This window comes from Bombyx mandarina, chromosome 13 (genome assembly GCF_030267445.1).
Source record: "Bombyx mandarina strain Sakado chromosome 13, ASM3026744v2".
Taxonomy (NCBI): Eukaryota; Metazoa; Arthropoda; class Insecta; order Lepidoptera; family Bombycidae; genus Bombyx; species Bombyx mandarina.
The window spans coordinates 4,498,246-4,510,931 of NC_143220.1; the positions used below are offsets into that span (position 1 = coordinate 4,498,246).

The following is a 12,686-nucleotide window of genomic DNA, read 5'->3' on the forward strand; positions in this document are numbered from 1 at the left end:
AAAAGAGATTAAGGGCTTTAAATGTTTTCTTCTTCTTACTATATCACAGAAAATAGAAACAATTAAATCTTTTATTGTTTATTTATTTGGAAATATTCCATATCATTATATTATACATATTATCACAACTTATAATTTTAAATGCAAACCGGAAATCATGAATGTCAGAACGTGAACACTAATACTCATATTGAGACGTTAGAATCTTTCGTGAGTTCGGAATGGAGATTTTCGTATGGGAATGACATAGCTGTTTTGTGGCAGAAATAGACAAGGTTGTGGTATCAAATCGTACGGGCTCATAATACGCCGGAAGTTAAATGTATTGAGCTTTGGATAGACACATAAATATTTTATCTTTATTGGCCCACCTTACTCTTTTTTTTATTTTATTTTTTATTGCTTAGATGGGTGGACGAGCTCACAGCCCACTTGGTGTTAAGTGGATACTGGAGCCCATATACATCTACAACGTAAATGCGCCACCCATCTTGATATATAAGTTCTAAGGTCTCAAGTATAGTTACAACGGCTGCTCCACCCTTCCAGCCGAAACGCATTACTGCTTCACGGCCGAAATAGGCGGGGTAGTGGTACCCACCCGCGCGGACTCCCAAGAGGTCCTACCACCAGTGATTACGTAAATTATAATTTTTGCGGGTTTGATTTTTATTACACAATGTTATTCCTTCGTATAATATATAATATTATATTATTCAATATATATTATTATTATATATTCCTTCACCGTGGAAGTCAATCGTGAACATTTGTTGAGTACGTATTTCATTAGAAAAATTGGTACCAGCCAGCGGGATTCGAACACCGGTGCATCGCTACATACGAATGCACCGGACGTCTTATACTTTAGGCCACGGCGCCTAACAAAATATTCACAGTCGACTATTTTATCTTAGGAACGTTTCACGGTGGAAGTACAGGAGGGTCGTTCAGTATTAACCTACATGCCGGTGTCGGACGTCGACTATGGCACGTTGTCGTGCCGAGCGACGAACTTGGCTGGACAGCAGCCGATGCCGTGCCTCTACACTTTGCTACCGGCGACGCGTCCCGATCAGCCAACTAACTGCACTGTTTACAACCTCACCGACGATTCTCTGGACCTCGCCTGTATTGCTGGTAAGAATTTTGTTATTATAAATTTACTTACTTAATTAATGAATTTCTTAAATTACTTTATTTTTTATTTTGAAGTTATACTTCTTTAGGCGCGTTATGAAAAATTTATGAGAGTGAAATTTAACGATGCGCGCGCACCGTGACACAAAATTAACAGAATGAAGTTGCCCACTAAATCGCTCATTACAATAAGACCGACGTAACTTGGCGAGTCTGAATATAGCCCCAGGTGAAATTTCGCGCATGTACACTCGTAAAACAAAGTGTTATTAGCATTAATTTTTTAATAAATGACAAAATTATTATTTAATATAATTCATACTAAATATTATTAAATTATTAACGTTAAATATTTATTATTAATTATTTAATATTAAAAATAAAAGAAATAAATTTAATAAAAATAACGTATAACTTCATACGCGGGTACATAAGTACACGCACCCTTTTTTTATTCCGTTGATTGGTGGACGAGCGCACAGGCCCCCTGGTGCTAAGTGGTTACTGGAGCCCATAGACATCTACAACGTAAATGCGCCATTCACCTTGAGATATAAGTTCTAAGGTCTCAGTATAGTTGCAACGGCTGCCCTACCCTTCAAACCGAAACGCATTACTGCTTCGCGGCAGAAATAGGCGGGGAATAATAGAAATATTTTAGATACAGTGTATCAATAATACCGATGTATCCAAAAGTATCCAGAATAAGGTTATTATTAATTAAAACTACTTGTAAGGTTTAATTTTAAGTTTTTAATAACAGTTATTTATTTCTGAATTTTTGAATATTTTACGGCTCTCGACAACTCTGAGGTAATCATCCACGGAAACAATAAACAATAATCACACTCAATCACAATGAAACACGCGAGATTAAATCGTAAAAGTGCTTTCAATTATATGTACGACTTATGAAAATTGAATAAAATATTAGGGTCGGTCTCATAATAAATTGTATTCGTCCTAGCGTCAATCATACGTTACTAAAGAGATTTAATATTTTTGGATGAAGATTTCGATTTTAGACTCATTAATTTGTCACTAATACTGTTCGAACACATGTTCGGGGTAGTACAAAAACTATATATTTAATAATATTTGTTATCAGTTATTTTTTAGATTACTCTAATAAAAGTTAATATATCTAAAAAGTTTATCAAGCAAGCGTTTTAAATTATTCTGGATCTGACCTTGTCGGCTAGAGATCCGACAGTTAGACGTACACTCTTCTGAAATACACAGACACCGACGGTGCTAACTCCAATTATTTTAGATTGGGCTTAGAATTAATTAACTTCTAGTTGAGAGCAGATATTATTTTTCAAGCTGCTCTTATACAGGGTGTGTGGTATATTCCAGAGACAAAAAAAATAAAAAAAATATTCGTTTACAATAATAATACTACTGTTCATTAATAGTTGAAAGATGACCCTGATTAATCAAGAAGAAGATTCAAGTTGTCAAAATTTGATTAAATTTGGTCGATTATGTTTTATTTTTTAGTGTATTTAATGACATTTTATTGAATGTGTGTAAAACCTTTAATTTTCTGCTAGTCGATAAATCTATCGAAAAAAATATATCTGGTAAATAAAAAGAGGAGAAAAGCTACTGAAATCTTTTTACCAATTTACATCAATGTAGTTAGAAAAAGTATGGTAATTTGTCATTTTAGTAAGTTCATATGTCATTAGGATTCCGGGAAAAGCAAACGCAGTCGGCGTGTATTTTAATATGTGCTGTAATTAATATAAAAAATATACTGTAAACTAGTAAAATGCTATGGAATGGGCTCCCCTCCACGGTGTTTCCCGAGCGCTATGACATATCCTTCTTTAAAACAGGCTTGTGGAGAGTATTAAGAAGTAGGCAGCGGCTTGGTTCTGCCCTTGGCGTTGCTGAAGTCCATGGGCGACCGTAACCACGCACCATCAGGTGGGCCGTACGCTCGTCTGCCTACAAGAGCAATAAAAAAAAATCTTATCTTCAGGATCGAAATACTGGATACTAAATTTGAGACCAAAACCATTTTTCTTAGTTGTAATAGATGAATTTTTGAATTTTATGAATTATATTTTATAAATTTTATGATTTTTTGTTAGTTGTAATAAATGAATTTGTGTTGGTGTGAATAGATGAGTTTTTGTTAGTGTGAATAGATGAATGCCAGAATTCATCAAGAAAATCACTCCTTTGTTTTTTATAAAAATTTTATTACACCCTATATGGTTTTGATTTCGTTGAAATAATATTCACATCTGTGCCTCGATTTAATTTGAGGGTAATCTTGGATAAGTGTAATTGAATGAACGCGTCGGCGTTACATGTGTAACCTCTATGAGGAGCCTAGATTAAAATTTATTATTAGATTCTGCACACACCCGCCTCTAAATTTTACTTGGCCTTTTAATGTAATTAGATCTAGTTTCAGTCGAGAAGCGTGCCGTAATTTGGTTTTTCTCCGAATTATCTGCCTTAACGAGTGATTTTGTGTAATTATTTTAAGAACAAACGTTATGTACCAAAAATTGTAGTTAATTTACGAGTTCAATATTATCTAATGCCCGTATCTTTAGACGTTTCGTAAAATAGTCCTCCACTCTTAACTCATCCGATGATGCTCGAGAATTCCCTCCAAACTTACTCGAATTTGGTATTTTTAGTCGACCATTACAATATTCCTCAACTGTCCTCGAGTGAGGTAATAATGATGAAAATTTGATCAAGCTAGCATCAAACCCATAGAGTTCTGTAGTCTATGGTCATTGTTTAATGTCAAAGTCAAGCTGCCGCTGTCTGTTTAACACTAGATGAACTTGTTTGATGTTTTGGTTGCTGAGTTATTCGTAAATATGTGTGCGTGTGGTAAATCTGAAAGTGTATTATTTATTTTCTAACCTATCATTATCTTAGATTTCGGATCCGGCTTTGTATTTTTATTCGCCGCTTTTATGTGATTTTGGTTGCATCGTGTTGTTGAAGTGCTTTTCCACAACCACCAGTTTATTATTATATAAATAAAATTTATAATCGCATTGACTTTATTTATCAGGTAGTAAGCAAAATATGACTCTTATGTAGGTAAATAAAATAAAGAGTTTCAAATGTCTAACCTCGAACTATTTACTTTATTAATAAATATTATCAAACTTAAATTATCAAAATATGCGCGAATCATGCACAGATCCAGGCCATTGCACAACAATATCATATATTTCCATTTGCGGTCCACATACTATTTGGACATCGATAGAAAACCAGCCTTGAGGAACGTTCAAGGTACGTCGCGACGTACCTTAACTTGACAGTTTGGTCACTTCACTCCGGTTAGGAAATTTTTCCAAGGACGTTTGAGTGGAGTTTATTTTTACGACTAAGCATACCGAAACGCGCGTTGGAGGTTGAGTCGAGTCGAGTTACGCTCGTGTGAACGACTAAAGATACGGGTGTAAGAGTCTGTTGGAATGCTTATGTATTCAGTTGTTTTAGTTGACTTGAGACTAAACTTCAGTTCATTCGTAAGCGTAATAAACCACAATGTGTTGGCAGGTCATTTAAAAACTAACTAAACTTAGCTGTTGTCTATGACCTCAATACCTACATTCCAAGGCTACCATGAGTCAGCTGAGCGCAATAGGGATCACCTTCAGTGCTATTAAATTTTATTATTTTCGTTATAACCTAAAAAATTAAGAAGCAAAATATATTGTAGATGGGTGAGTGTGATAACGATTCACGTGGTGTTAACTGGCCAGCAAAGCCACTAGACATTGTAACCTGAATATCACCACCCACTTTGAGAAGTCCAGGTTTCAGTTGCATTATATTTATGAGGTATAGCTGCTTCGTAGCAGAATCGGGTTAGATGATTGTATCTGCGTTTTATCTGTATCTTTATTTCACTTCATCAAAGAAATAAATGTCCGAACAAAATTCAAATACTTAAATATTCATATCGTTATAAATTTTGGACTCTGTTGCTATTTCTCGATTAATTTCGATAGGCTCAAAGACGGGACTCACAAACTATTTTGAGCAAGAGACCCCTTTTCCAAAATGAGCTTATACCTGAAACCCCCATAGCTAAATCATTATAAAATCCAACCGCTACTTTTTTTTCTACGCATACAAATACGGTTTTTTTTGTCGTAGTTCTTGTAGGTTGTATGATGCTAAGTCCTTTAATGCTGACATCGATCATCGTTCGTTTTCCTCGTTTGTCACTTGTAGCATATAGAAATGGTATTTTGGAATATTTATAAGGTGATTTGGTCCGATGAGTATTATTATGTTTTGTAGTGTAAGTTGATGTACATAATAATATGTGCGTATTGTGTTGCTTTTGTTATTTTTGTTTTTCCTTTTTTGCGTAATCTTAAATTTCTATATTATTCTTTTTTTTTCCTTTGTTCACTCTCTATTAATATTGATCTTGATGATGGAAACATGCTTAGTTATTGTTTTAGCTATTTTTTAAAATAGTATATGTTTGTTTTGGTCTGTTGGTTTCCCAAATAAATAATAAATAAATAAACTTAAACTTAGATAAAATCTATAATTGTGTATATCTTAGGTTTATGTTCTTTAACTCCTATAAAAGTATAAAATATACACCATAGTAATATTTTAGCTCATTCAGCTGTTTCCGCTCTAACGAGGACCCTTTCATCCTATATTTAGCTTCGTTACCAACTCCCACCTTTATTTTCCAGAGGGTGCGTCATAATTTCAACGAAACAGATTGCACAATTATTTTTTTTAAAGGAAAGAAAATTCGCACGAATCTCTGTTGACATTGCCCTATTAAATGATACGAAAATAACATCAAAGAACATTCCAAATTTAGTAATTCTCGCGTCTATATTTTTGAAGTCTATTTAAAGCGTGCAATGTTTTTTGTACAATTTCGTGAACTTTTTATGTTATCTCAGCAAACAGCTTGGAGAGCAAGCTGCTGACCGTACAATTAATGTATCTAACATTAATTTTATAACATCCCTCCGATCATTGTTAAGTAAAAGTTTCAAAAGTACATAATTTATATAATTATATAAAAATGAATTGCTGTTCGTTAGTCTCGCTAAAACTCGAGAATGGCTGGACCGATTTGACTAATTTTAGTCTTGAATTATTCGTAGAAGTCCAGAAAAGGTTTAAAAGGTGAAAAAATATGAAAATACTGGGAATCAAATAAAAACAAACAATTTTGTTTTTCTTTTGATGTGTCCCCCGTCGGACGAATTCCTTTTGTTTGTTTTAAGTTTATTTTATACAAAAGTTTGGGTCTTTTATTTATCGATTAAGGCACTACGAAGTCTGCCGGGTCAGCTGGTAAATGATATTTTTAGAATTACAATTATACACATTGCAATTGAGGATCAGTGGATTAGACGTTAGATTTTTCTATTTTGTTACACGGTACGTAGCCAGATCTTGTTATCTCGACTGTATCAGAGAGCTTTTTTGCTTTCCTATTGCTACTAACCTCGGGGGGATAGGAGGGTTGTGCTAGCCCTTCGATTCATTAAACGTGTCGGCGAGCTCACAGGGCTCCGCCTGGGAGACTTTGCTAACATCTGCAAGAGAATCAGAATACCTATTCAGATGCTTAAGAAAAATATCACTGCTCAGTCGCTTCTTCCATAATTTTAAAACAAATTTGTTTTATTGCTTAGATGGGTGGACGAGTTTACCGCCCACCTGTTTTTAAGTGGTTATCGGAGCCCATAGGCATCTGCAAAGTAAATGCTGCCTTGAGATATGAGTTTTAGTCTCAATTTTCACAGTACAACGGCTGCCTACAATCCAAACCGAAATGCATTACTGCTTCACGGCAGAAATAGGCAGGGTGGTGGTACCTACCTGTGTGGACTCACAAGACTTTCTAAGACCAGTAAAAATTAATTTGATAATTGAAGTTATCTACAACAATTAAAATAGGGATATATTAGATTTAAATTTAGGTCGTGTCTTTGAAACCGAATGTAGATTTTTTTCACTTCTAGGATACGAAGGAGGTCTACGTTGTTTTTACGTATTAGAAGTCTGGACCAACGAAGGTCTGTTGGTGAACGTGAGTAATGGTGCTGCCTTATGGAACCTAAGAAGATTGGGAGCAGCAAGACTTTTGCGTTTGGTTGTATATGCCGCGAATTCTAGAGGGAGGTCCGAGCACGTCTCATTCACTGTTGAAACTGCACCGAGATTAGCTCCAAGGACGGGTAAGAATGAATATTTCCTTATTTATAATTTAATTTAATCTTATACCTTTGAACGAGAAATTCTTGTATATTAATATATATATATATATATAATCTGAATCTCGGAAACGGCTCCAACGATTGTCATAAAATTTAGTATACAGGGTACATTTCGGGGGCGATAAATCGATCTAGCTACGATTTATTTTCAGAAAATGTTGTTTTATTCGTGTTTTCAATAATCAACTCTTCCCGACATCTATTGGCGAATAATAATACTATTTTTCTTAATTGAGGGTAACTAACCGCTTTAAAGACACAACAAGATGGCGTTATCAAAAAAAAAACTGAGCCCGGTCATCATCTAGTTGATATTTATAGAAGCAATTAGAAACAAGCCGTTTCCGTGGTATTTTACACTCATCACGATATCATTACTTTATCTTACATTTTTAGGACTATTAAAATGTTTTGTCATCTCACTTAACAATTTATACTAAGCTATCATCAAATCTCTTTGACTCAGCAAAGTAAATTAATACTACTAGCTAACTTCAGGCATAGCGTGGAAATTTACATTATATTATTGGTATCTTCATTACATTCGAAATCGGAATGCTAGGTAATTCAAGGCATAAATTGGGAAGATAGTAGTATTCTTCTAAACGGGCTTACAAACCCATTACTGGAATATATAAAACTCTTCATTAACTAGGAACAATGAAGGAAGATCGATCATAGATATACAGTGGGTCTGCATTATTGGTGGTCAATTAGTGGTTAAAGGATAATAGAGTAATTTGTGACTGACTCCGTAGAGCAGCCGATTCGGTTATTTCAATGAAAAATGTTAAACAGTTTTCAACAATTACGACTCTTGTTAATGAATAATTAGCGACCCGCCCTGGCTTCGCTTCGGAAACTGTAATTTATTATTGATTTCTCCATTATTTAATGGATGTTATTATACATATAAACCTTCCTCTTTAATCACTCTATCTATTAAAAAAAACCGCATCAAAATCCGTTGCGTAGTTTTAAAGATTTAAGCATACATAGGGATATAGGGACAGAGAAAGCGACTTTGATTTATACTATTATGTAGTGATTTGTCTTGGTTTTTTTCTTATTTTCAAGCTCATAAACCCATATTCATCTGTAGTTATCTAATTATTTTATTATTATATTGAAAGTTACAAACTCAAGACTTATGTAATTCAAGCATTAAATAAATTCCAAACATAAATAACAAACTGCAATCTCTGTATTAATTGGGGTAAGGCGATTCCTAATTCTTACTCAAAACAGAAACTTATAAGCTTGAATGCCTCAAAACAAGGGGTAAACAAAACCCAATTTCGTCGTGCACGTAAAACCTGAAGCAGCAAAACCACGCCCTTGACACGATTTCTGACAGAGTTATAATAAACGGAGCCAGAAAATTTATGAATTACCTCACGACAATGAGCTATGCGTCAGCCTTCATGTTTATGTTCGTGTTTTGCTAAAACGTACAGGGTGTTGTCAAATTAGAACTAAATATAATAATACTAGCGACCCACCTCGCTTCGCTTCGGAAACTGTAATTTATTATTGATTTCTCCATTATTTAATGGATGTTATTATACATATAAACCTTCCTCTTTAATCACTCTATCTATTAAAAAAAACCGCATCAAAATCCGTTGCGTAGTTTTAAAGATTTAAGCATACATAGGGACAGAAAAAGCGACTTTATTTTATACTATGTAGTGATTTTGTACGTCGGGTTCGTGAAGTTTCTAGTATTGACGAAAAAAGTGCTTAAAATAGTGTTAATCAAGAATATAACAATTATATCAAAAATAATAACGGATTTGCTCCGTAGTAATTGGGCAAATTAGTTGTCACGTATAGCATTAATTACCACAGATCTACGATAATTTTCACTGAGATATTGTGTTTGTATCTTTGAAGCACGACAGTACGAAAATCTTATTAATGAAATTAAATTCGCTGACTTAATGAAAGATTCTATCGCAAAACAACGAATATAAATTACTTACGTCTAACATTTCATCTCAGACATAAAATAGACGAAAGGCACAAAATTTATGAATTGTGGTGTAATTCAACTCGATGTCATGCGTAAGGCTTATTTGTGTTCGCAGCGGAGTTACTTTGTACACGCAACAAGAGCTGGTATTACTTATATCACCTATATACAAAAGGCTTTTGTGATGTTTCGTAAATATTCGGGGAATTGCCTATCGGAGACGCTAAGCAGCTTAATGAAAGTGAATGGTGTCATTTTGTATTAATTGCTAGTACGGTTACAGTTTTATTAATATTTTTTGTAACATATGTATGAAGTAGGCATCATTAGAAATGTCTAGAAACATTTCGCAGATTTTATTGCGCTCATTCTGAGGTCAGCGCAGAATGACCTCTTTTTCAATGCAGACTTATCATACCTGAACTCACACGCCCTTCGCTCGCATATCCTTTTTCACACAGTCCATTCAAGTCTTTTTGGACACCCCTTTTTAGAAACGTTTTTTTCTTTTATTAATTTCTTACGTAATTTCTTCTAGTAGCATCTGGTTTAATTCCATACTGAACATTTTTCCGCCTTTTGTGTTTGATCTCCTTTCTGCAACTCGTCTTGTGTTATTTATAAGATAAATTAACTTCACTTGTGCGTAATAAGCAGTTAATAAGACCGTTCGTTGCAGACCTAAAGCAAAAAATAAATAAAAATGAAACCCCGGATATTAAAGTTTTAAAAAACGTGATATAAAGCCGTAAAAGCTCCTTTAATTGGTAGGAGCTCAACTCATTATTTTACTTCTTGTTGAAAATGGTGAGGTTAATGCGACATACAAATAATAAACGTACATTTGGCTTATAGTTTTGCAACGCGTCGTATATCTGGCGTCAACAACTTCGGAAATTTCGGGTCTTATATTAATTAACGAGAATAGGGATAAGCTCGAAATTAGTGTGTAGGAGTTCTTGTTTCAAATATATATTATTGTTGTAGTACATATCGACGCTTGAAAGGCAAAAGTGACTAAGCGACAATAGCTGCTTTGTACATAAATGATAGGCAATAACCATATTCGATGCGCAAAAAAGAAATATATTTCTAGGTCTATTAAAATCATTCCAATCCTACAGCTACTAGCTAGATTCTACTACAGCTAGATTCGTTAAAATAAATTTTGTTTTTAGTTATTTTAACTTTAAATTAGTCTACTGTAAAGTTCACGCATTTTCGCTTAGTCACGTTTGCCTTTCAGGCGTCGATATATTTATGTAGTTATCTAATTACAACAACTAATTTTGGATGATAATGTTTGAAATCAGAAGCGCAAGCGGCATGGGAAGTGAACTGGGCTGTCGGCGGTGCTTTGTGCTTCATCACGGTGATCGGTGTGATTGTCTGTCTCGCAATGACCGTTTTCAAATTGAGAAATAGAGCAAGGGACTACGAAGGTACTTACTATACTTATAATAATATTTCTGAATGAAGTAATTTTTTAATTTAATTGTGACAGTGAGAAGCGTTGGAGATAGCAATTCTCACAAGTCTGAAGACGCTTTTTAACCATTAATTGAGTAAAACAAATTTTTATTTTTTTCATAAATCTCCATAATTATAAAATTTAATGATGTTCTTAACGCGGAGAATTCAAGTAGTTTTTTTATTGCATAGATTGGTGAGAAAGACTTATTAGCTTTTCTGGTCTTACATGGTTAACGAAGTCCATAACGTCCCCACGTGTGATGCAGTTACTTTAAGATATGATAAATCTAAACCTTATTAACAGTATAACGACTGCTTCGCCTCACAAACCGGAACGTACCTATAATTGCTTCCCGGCAGAAATAGGCACTTTGGCAGTGCTTATCCATGCGATGTTAGTGTTTATGTTTTTCGATTATTATTATTTTATTTTACAGTCACCATACCTTCATTAAAGAACCAAAAAGTATTACCGCCAAAGAGGAACTCTCCTCATGGGCAAGACGACAGAAATCCAGACATCATTCCACTAAGCAAAGGTAATAATTACATTTTAATATTGCTATATTCAATAATAAATAAATTGCAAAAGTTCTTACAAAATTATCAATTGGTCTAAAATATTACACTAAGACTTATCAATTTAATATTTATTTATTCATTTTGGAATCGTCGTGGCCTAAATGATAAGATGAACGTTGTATTCGTATCCATGCCGTATTCAATTCCCGCCGGCAGGTATAATTTAATTTAAAGAAAACATCCCTAACTCGGAGGAATGTATAAGTTAATATGCCCCCTCTAGTGTCAACTAGGGGACTTATTTGACAATAGATGTTGCTCCCTTCTTGAGGAATAAAGTTAGGGCCTCGGATGTCCCACCCGTCAAACTCGAGCGTGTCTTTGTTTTGCGACAAAAAAAATCAGAATTGTGCTAACTGTCCGTGCGGGTCTACATTCGCCTTGGTCTATTGTTAATTATGTACATTTCAAAAATCTGCGGCTTTGTTTCTATGTTCCCATTAAAATTACTCGTGAGCTACTTAGTGTAGGGCATTAGTACAACGCTAAAACAACTGCAGAAAGATTTGACTAGATGGAAAAATAGAAAAGAACAGAGAATACAAATCGGTTGGAAGCTCATGGTCAACAGAGGGACGTCCGTTCTCTTTGTTTTACGTAACTTATGTTCCATGAGAACTTCTCTGAGGAATTGCTTAAGATTTTCTCGCCATATGTTATCATCACACCGTTTGACATCGGGGCAGATCTTCCATCGAGCGGGTGATATTGCTCGGTAGACCGACGGCAGAATGTTGTTGTTCGGAACTGGTATATGTGCAAGCTTATCTTGGAAATGTCGGAAGCAAGATTCAGGCATCTGTCAAATATCTTGTGTTCTATGATGGCTATTGCCATACTACCTAGAACCATTGGGTTCATCAGCAGCACGTTTCTACTCGTTACGTTGCGAGGTTTGCGGGTAGTACTGGTGGTAGGACCTCTTGTGAGTCCGCACGGGTAGGTACCAACACCCCGCCTATTTCTGCCGTGAAGCAGTAATGCGTTTAGGTTTAAAGGGTAGGGTAGCCGTTGTAACTATACTTGAGACTTTATAACTTATGGTTCATGGGTGGGTGGCGCATTTACGTTGTAGATGGGCTCCAGTAACCACTTAACACCGGGTAGGCTTTGAGCTCGTCCACGCATTTAAGTAATAAAAAAAAATTGTACTCAGCCTTAGGTAGTGATTTCGCAGTGCCTCTGGTACTCCTGAAGTCCATGAGCAATGGTATCTAACCCACAATCAACGGGCCGTAAGCGCGTCTGCCGACAAA

At 35.0% G+C, this 12,686-nt stretch overlaps 1 protein-coding gene across 5 annotated transcripts in view; it reads left to right on the plus strand.

The window, feature by feature from the left end:
* Nucleotides 1-12,686, plus strand: part of LOC114239787 (adhesion molecule nephrin) — a 241,423-nt gene that overhangs the window by 220,991 nt on the left and 7,746 nt on the right. For all 5 annotated transcript variants that reach the window (XM_089732570.1, XM_028170173.2, XM_089732571.1 and 2 more), the window contains exons 12-15: nt 918-1,140; nt 7,146-7,361; nt 10,689-10,817; nt 11,286-11,387. In XM_089732570.1, the coding sequence (XP_089588696.1) occupies nt 918-1,140; nt 7,146-7,361; nt 10,689-10,817; nt 11,286-11,387 (670 nt within the window). The remainder of the gene's footprint in view (nt 1-917; nt 1,141-7,145; nt 7,362-10,688; nt 10,818-11,285; nt 11,388-12,686) is intronic.